Here is an 8,703-nt window from a genome sequence, read left to right as displayed (position 1 = left end):
AATTCCACCCTCATTTTATCCAATTCATCTACCAATTCCCTTTGCTCCGTAAACAGGTTGGCCAAATCTCCCATATTTTTCCGACTAAGAGCATCCGCAACCGTGTTGGCCTTACCGGGATGATAATGGATCTGTAAATCATAGTCTTTAATTAACTCTAACCACCGATGCTGCCGCATATTCAATTCTTTCTGGGTAAAAAGGTACTTAAGGCCTTTGTGGTCGGTGTAAACTTCACAGGTAGTACCATACAAATAGTGCCGCCATATCTTTAGAGCAAAAACCACCGCCGCGAGCTCAAGATCATGTGTGGGATAATTCTTTTCATGGGGTTTAAGCTGTCGTGAAGCATAGGCAATAACCCTTCCACCTTGCATAAGCACACACCCTAATCCTTTATGGGACGCATCACTGTAAATTACAAACCCTTCGACGCCAGATGGTAAAGCCAAAACTGGAGCTGTGGTTCATTTCATCTTTAATTCCTAGAAAGCAGATTCCTGCACTTTTGACCATTCAAATGCAACTCCCTTTCGAGTCAATTCTGTAAGTGGCCCAGCAATTTTAGAAAAATCTTGAACGAATCTCCTGTAATAGCCAGCTAATCCCATAAAGCTACGCACTTCGGTCACATTGGTAGGAGTCGGCCATTTCACAATCGCCTCAATTTTGTGTGGATCAACAGAAACTCCTTCCTTTGTGATAATATGCCCCAGAAATGCCACTTCGAATAGCCAAAATTCACATTTCTTAAGCTTTGCATACAATTTCCTTTCCCGGAGGGTTTGAAGAATTAAGCGAAAATGGGTCTCATGAGCTTCCACATTCTTTGAATAAATGAGGATATCATCAATAAAGACCACCACAAATTCATCCAGATAGGACTTAAAAAACGCGGTTCATCAAATCCATAAAGGCTGCTGGGGCATTAGTAACTCCAAAGGGCATAACCAAAAATTCATAATGACTATACCGAGTTCGAAAAGCTGTCTTCTCAACATCATCAGCCTTGACTTTTAATTGATGGTATCTAGACCGTAGATCAATCTTAGAAAAGACCTGTGCCCCTTGAAGCTGATCAAATAGGTCATCGATTCTTGGCAACGGATACTTATTCTTGATTGTGACTTTGTTAAGTTCTCTGTAATCGATACAAAACCGGAGTGTTCCATCCTTCTTCTTTACAAACAAAACTGGCGCACCCCACGGAGATACACTCGGGCGAATAAATCCTTTGTCCAATAAATCTTGTAACTGCATTTTCAATTCTTTCATCTCAACTGGCGACATTCTATATGGAGTCTTAGAAATGGGTTGAGTTCCCGGTGCTACTTCAATTGTAAACTCAATTTCACGATCTATTAACTGTCCTGGTAGTTCTTCTGGAAAAACATCCAGAAATTCACAGACAACTGGGATCACGTCGGTATTCCCATTCACCACTTGCCCCTCTAGAACACTACATAAATACCCCTGAAACCCTTTCTGAATTAATTTACAAGCCCTTGCTGCGGAAATTAAATAAGGGGGCGAAGTCACTCCATGTCCCTGAAAGGTAGACCCTGATTGTCTCGGGGGGTGGAAACTGATTTGTTTAGTCAAACAATCTATAGTTGCACCATATTCCCCTAACCAATCCATTCCCAGAATAATATCAAAATAGGCCATATCAAGAGGCAACAGATTGGCATATACCCGGATATCCCCAAGTTGGAGTTCACAAGCAGCATAGATAGAAGTACAAATCATAGGGCCTCCCAAAGGTGAAGACACACACAACATATAAGACAGTTTTTCTTTAGTTTTATCTAAATTAGGAGAAAATAGTTTCGACACAAAAGAGTGGGTGGAGCCAGAATCAAATAATACATGAGCAAAATGACCGTGAACGATAAATGTACCTGACACCACCGTTGCCGCATTTTGCACATCTCCCGGGACCAATGCGAACACCCTGCCTTGTCTCGCAGTGTCCTTATTATTAGTAGGTTTAACAGTTGTCTTGGTGTTGGAAGTTGGTGCAGACCCCGCTGAACTTGTAGTGGTTCTATTATTGCTTTGTTGATTTCTTTGAGGGCAATCCTTGATCAAATGACCCATCTTGCCACACTGAAAATAGGCTCCAGACTTCCGATAGCACGTTCCACGATGCTTCTTCCCACATTCCGGACAAGTCGGTATTGAATCCTGACTAGGGGTAGAAGTATTTGAACTCCCTAAAGTCTGCTTTTTGTTTGGTGGAGTAGGTGATCCCTTCGACCATTGAGTGTTTTGCCTCTTCCCTTTCCATTTCGAAATTCGACTCTGAGTAGCGAGATTCCCTTCCGCTATAACGGCTCTTTCCAACACATCAACGTAAGTAGGTAACTTCAACATGTTGACCTTATCCAGGATAGCGCTCCGTAATCCCCCTTTAAATTTGCGCGCCTTCTTATAATCCGTATCCACCATATGGGGTGCAAACCGAGCTAATTCTGCAAATTGGGCTTCGTATTCAGCGACGGTTTTGTTCCCTTGCCTGAGAGTTTCAAATTCTGTTACCTTCTTATCCCGCATGCTTTGAGGGAAGTACTTGTCATAAAACAATTCCAAGAATCTGTCCCATGTCAACCCTTGGTGTACAGTTCTCGTAAGCATCCACCATCTGTGTGCCTCATCCTCAAGAGTAAAGGCAGCTAATTGCACCTTTGAGCTTCTGTACAGGGAAAAACTTCAAATAACTTCTCTATTCCCGACACCCACGCTTCAGCTCTCATTGGTTCTATTCCTCCTTTAAAGGATGGCGGTTTCATCTTTTTAAACTCCTTAGTAAGGGTGATAGTTCGGTCTTCAGCATGGAAATCTTGTACTGCCAGTGGAGGTACCAGTGGTGGGGGTGGTTGTTGTGGCTGTTGCTGTTGGTGTCGTAGGGTCTCCGCCATTTCCATAATCATTCTCTCCATTCTATCCAGTTGTGCAGAAGTAGCATCTTCTGTATCTTCTGTCCTTGTCCTCACCATTGCCTACACAATAATCATTTATACATAATAGACATATTTCAAAAGTGTTAGCATTATCAGAGTAGACTTAACGTTGCCATTGCTCTTTCATATACTTTCAGAATGTCATGCAAGATGCCTAAAGCTTTTCTAGACACCCTAAAGCTCAATGGATCCGTGTGTGAGATAGCAACTCGTGCTCTGATACCACTTGTCACGCCCCTAACTTGCCCCTAAAAGTTCGGCATGACCTATTCACAAACAGACATAAAACCTGGTATATATAGCATATAGGGCCTTGTCGGAAGCACAAAACATTAAAAGAACACTAAACCAACAAACTCCATTGAGCTACTTCTAACATGCCAGGATCTCATACATCACATGCATCATAATAGGTCAATAGAGTCCAAAATAAATATTTCTTAGCAGTACTTATATACAAACACATATACAGACCCAGCCCTAGCATCGGGCATGTAACAAAAACTGTTGAAGTTATATACATTCAACCTTGGAAGGATAACCAAGAAGTAAGCCAATTATCTCTATAAACTTCACAAAACAAGTGGCCTCAAAAGTGCTTGGGTACACGAAGGTTGACAAAAGAAACCGGGCGTCATGGTTTAGGATTGACCACCTGGTTGATTGCCTACAGAAACAGACATAACAGATAGTGAGCCGGGCTCAGTGAATAGTAATACATGAATGAAACAATGCTCAACTTGAAACATGACATATATCAATACATATGGAAGTGCAGGGATTACAAAGTTAGCCTGATTCTGTATTCATCTTATAATGGCCTTTGGCCCAATCTTGAACATAACAGCTTGACATATCACATTCTTAATTCATAATGGCTTGAAGCCCTTGAGCATGGTGGCATAATGCCCTTGAACATGGTGGCAAGGTGCCCTTAAACATGGTGGCACAAGGCCCTTAAACATGATGGCATGACGCCCTTAAACATGGTGGCATGAGGGCCGTGAATATGCTTATACGAACTCAAGAGGTGTCTCACACGGATTCTAGAGGTGGCTCACGTCGTAGCACTTAGTTCCGTGTAGCACTTTGTTTCGTATCATAATAACTTATATTGGATGGCCATAGGCCCAGAGTCTTATAGCATGAAGGTATTTTATCTCTCCCATTTCTTTCTTACAAACTTGGAACATACTTGAACATTAACATACATACTTGAAACATTAACATAGTTGCGTAAACGAAATGCTAATGAAGAGCATTAGCCCTATGTAAAGCAGATAATGATATTACTACTCACAGTGTTGCGATGATGTGCTTGTTCCTCCCGGAGTGTGCCCTGCACACATTCAATCTTTACAATTTAGTTTCCTCTTCACATCAAATCACTTTCTGTTTCGTTTTACTTCGAAGGAATTTATACATATTAAAAGGCATCAAAGACATATTCCGACAACATTAGAGGGTTCTATACGTAAAATGGAGCGATCTATGTTTTTCAGCATGGGCCGTACGTGCGGCTGTGAGCCCCGCACGTGCGGCAAGCTCTTCCGCACGTGCGGCAAAATGTCCCGCACGTGCCTTTTAGACAGTGGCCGAGCCCCTATTTTTCACCATTTCCCGCACGTGCGGCCATGACTCCCGCACGTGCGGCAGCACCTCCCGCATGTGCGGCCATGACCCCCACACATGCGGCGATTCTGCTCAAAATTGTCCGAAATTCTTACAAAACCCCAATCTTTTGGTACATCCTCACAAGGCTTATTTTAACATTTTTAGTTGACAATACATAGCCTAAAATTCATGTTACAAAGGCTTCAAATACATACATTAAACTAGATAAACACCAATTCTTGAATCCTTAACTATAATCAAATTTCCTTTTTCATCAACATCACATATATATATATATATATAAGGTAAGTTCTTCATGATCTTTCTTGAGAAAGTAAGAAATCAAAGCTAGTTCTCCACATACATACATAAGCAACTTAGTTCAAACTCATCCAATGGATAAAACATGATCCAATTACACCTTGAGTTCAATTATCATGGTTGTATCACCCTCAAATTCAAGAGAGGAATTATGAAAGTTAGACAAACTTACCTTGAGTTGAGATCTCCCAAAGTCTCTCTAGGTTATTCAATCTCTAGCCTTTATCGAAACTCCCTTCTCATTTCTCTCTATTCTTACTCTCTCTATCCTTTTCCATGAAATGTGTTGAACTAGGTCCAAGGCTCCAAGAACACACATATATATATAAGAGCTAATAAGACAAAAGTCAATCGTTTAAACATCCGAAATTGAAATTTCCCAAACATGCTTAATATTACCTAAAAATTATGCTGATTACATATCTAAAATCAATTTCAGATAATTAAGCCTTGAAGGCCTCCAATTTCGATTCAAACCCTCTAATGTAACAGATACTTTTCTTGTTGAACAGATAGACATTCTTAAACATATGCTTTAAACATGGAGTTAACTTTCTTATCCTTAATTTCTCATGGAATTACACAGTAAGCATCCAAAATCACAAATAGGATCCGAAAATATAACAAGGAACATGTACGAGGGTCGGGTTATTATAGGAGAAAGATCCGATTCGGAGAAGCCAAGTTAGTGAATGTCTTGTAATACATAACTTCCGATGTGCTCCCTGGATCAATGAGTACGCGCTCAACGGTGAACCGGTTTATGCACAGTTCAATAACCAACGGATCAATGTGGGGAAGCGTTACGCCGATCAAATCAGAATCGTCGAAGGTAATACTCGGCGATTCGTGGGGCCATTTTGCTGGTGTGATGTGCTTTTGGGTTATTGGGTGCAACTGAATTGCATGCACGATTGGGGCTGTCGGCAGGCTATATATCATATGGATGACGCCAAGCGGGGGTGAGTCCTGCCGAAGGGCAACTATTTTGGTCGAGTTCTTTCGAACATGTTGCTGAAGTCGACCGTCTTGTACCAACTCCCCTAGGTGGTCTTTCAAAGCATAGCAACTGTTGGTATCATGGTCGTGGTTTTTATGATACTCGTACCGCCTATCCGGTCTCCTCGTATCAGGATGTCCCACCATCTTTCATGGCTACTTGAAGAATGAGAGGTGTTGAACCTTAGCCATAACCGCACTGACCGGCTCTGATAACTCCGTGTATTTTTTGTCGGCGTGCCTCGCGTGCCTACTATCCACTTAAAGCTGCTCATTAGCTCGATGTGGACACTGGTTGTTTGATCGGTGTGAATCCCGTATTCGATCTCGCTTGGTCTGATTCCGTGATTCGGGGCTCCGTGGTGGTACGGCATTTATCGGTTGCAGGACCTCAGGCGGGGCCGACTTAGTGGCTTTATTCTCGTCTTTGACCCGAAGGGCATCGTCTTCGACTTTACAATATTCCTCAACTTTTTTCATCAAGGCCCAGACCATTTTTGGAGGGCTGTCTGGTCAAAGAGCTGCGGAGGGCGCTGTCGGGATGCAACCCCATCTTGAAGGCGGTAATGGCCATGGAGTCATTGCAAGCATCATCTACTAGGTTAAAACACTCCCAATACCGCACTGAATATGCATGAAGGGTTTCCCCCAGTTGAATCTGCATTGCCCAGAGGGAATCGGCTTGCTTTGGCTGGACCTCATTAGTGATGAACCTTGCCCTAAAGGATTTTTGGAGTTAGTGGAAGCTCTTGATCGAAGTCGGCTCCAGTTTATAATACAACCTGACAGCCAGTGGTCCTAAACTTCTTGGAAATATTCTGCACATGAGAGCTTTGTCATCTGCATGCAATGTCATGGCTTGCTTATTGTGACAGATATGATCCATGGGATTCGATTTCCCATCGTACAAGGTGAACGACAGGGCTTTGAACTTCTTGGGTAGTACTGCCCTTGCAATCGGTCGTACAAAGGGATCGTGCTGGTCTTCTTTGTCTGAACTATTTCTTCTTCGCTTATGCCTTATACGCGGACTCTCTTCAGAGGAACTGGTAGTTTCGGGTCGTCCCTTCTTCGTGGGCCTCGGGGATAATGAGTCGGAGTCGCTACCAATGTCTTGTTGTCGAGCTCGAGGTCGTCGACCACCTGCCCTCAGACGTCGTTCCAGATCTTGGCGTACAGCTTGTTTGGATTTTGCCACCTCCAAGGCCAAATCCTGACCGAGACGTTCATTCTCAAAGATCATGTTCTCCAACCTCTGTTCGTTTTGCTTTGCTTATTCCATGATCGCCTGCATTGTCTTATGTGCTGAAGTCGAGGGTGAGCCGAAGTTCAAAGCTCGTCTTGCGGCGATAGTCTCCGGTCCAAGCATGTTCGTTGGAGTGAGGTCGTCTCTCTGTGTGGTCTCGTCAGTGACTATCGGAGGGTCTTCCGTTACGCCCGCCATGAATGTACTTGAGTATTCCCACAGACGGCGCCAATTGTGGGGAAGTGGTTTGGAAACACTCTTCTGATCTTGGGGGACACTCATGATTCTCAACTAGTCACCTAAAAAGAAATGAACACTCCGGTCGGGGGTACCGGGATTAGCGCTCCGACGGATAAGTCAGTGTATACTCTCTTGATTGCTTGTATCTTAAGTTAAGCACATTAGTTCTCACATACCTTTCTCTAACTGTTGATCCTGTATTTATATTATTCTCTTTGGGCCCTAGGGCCAGGCCCATCCTCGATCCTATGCATGTACTTCTACTCGGCCTTTTTTCTATTGATTGAAGAGCCGATTATTTTATTCGGCTCTTCAATTGACTAGGATCAATGCCGAATAAAGATTATGTCCCGGACTGGACTCGTCCATTCGTCCCTATTGATCCAATTAAATTCGGCTCCCACAAATGCTTTTTTCCTCCTTTAGTTTGAACAAATTTAAGATCACACATATCAGTATGGATTAATTCTAGAGGTTTGATTTTTCTTTCAACCGATTTAAATGGAGCCTTAGTTAGTTTTACTTCTACACATATTTCACATTTGTGATTAGGATCAATTTCAAACTTTAGTATATAATCCAAACCAATTAGTCTATGCAAAGCATCAAAATTCACATGTCCTAATCTACCATGCCATAAATTTGAGTCAAGAATCTAAGTAAAAGATGTGTTATTCTTATTCATAATAGATTTTGTTACAACATTCATTATATTTAACTTGAAGAAACCATCGCTCATGTATCCCTTACCTACATACATACCACTCTTTGTTAATACAAGCTTATCAGATTCAAATACAAGTCTAAAACCATTTTTGCTTAACAAAGAACCAGAAACTAAATTCTTTCGGATGTCTGGTACATGCAACACGTTGTTGAGGGTAAGTTCCTTCCTCGATGTCATCTTCAACATTACTTTCCGTCGTCCAACCACAGTAGAAGTAAGCAAATTTCCTATGAATAGTTGTTCACCATTTGCAGCCTCATTATAAGTAGTGAACATCTTCATGTCCGTGCAAATGTGTCTAGTTGCTCCAGTGTTAACCCACCATTCCTTAGGATTTCCAACCAAATTAGCCTCAGACACCAGCAAAGAGATTGATACCATTTACCCCGTCAGAGATGTAATCTAGTTCTGTCACATTGGCTTGATTGGTAGTCTTCTTACTTGTACTTCCGCGATCCTTCTTAGGGTGGCGACAATCAGTAGCACGATGTCCAGTCTTACCACAGTTGTAGTATTTTCCTTTAAACTTTTTATTGCCATTGTTGTTGCCTTGTTTAGGACCATCTCCAGTAAACTTCATCTTCTTGTTATGT

The 8,703-nt window shown here is 42.2% G+C and overlaps 1 protein-coding gene across 1 annotated transcript; it reads right to left on the bottom strand.

Annotated features, from left to right (window-relative positions):
- Positions 1-485: 485 nt before the first annotated feature.
- LOC145823871 (uncharacterized) lies at positions 486-8,491 on the bottom strand. Its single transcript, XM_082923414.1, has 4 exons — positions 8,246-8,491; positions 2,686-3,002; positions 1,216-2,596; positions 486-827 (listed from the first exon to the last, which is right to left on the bottom strand). Exons 1-4 carry the CDS (start codon positions 8,489-8,491, stop codon positions 486-488), a joined length of 2,286 nt encoding a protein of 761 aa, XP_082779540.1.
- Positions 8,492-8,703: the final 212 nt, after the last annotated feature.

This window comes from Camellia sinensis, chromosome 4 (assembly GCF_055761805.1).
Source record: "Camellia sinensis isolate YWXY chromosome 4, ASM5576180v1, whole genome shotgun sequence".
In the NCBI taxonomy this organism is placed as follows: domain Eukaryota; kingdom Viridiplantae; phylum Streptophyta; class Magnoliopsida; order Ericales; family Theaceae; genus Camellia; species Camellia sinensis.
The sequence above is the reverse complement of the archived record's forward strand: the minus strand, read 5'-3'. Positions and strand labels throughout refer to the sequence as shown.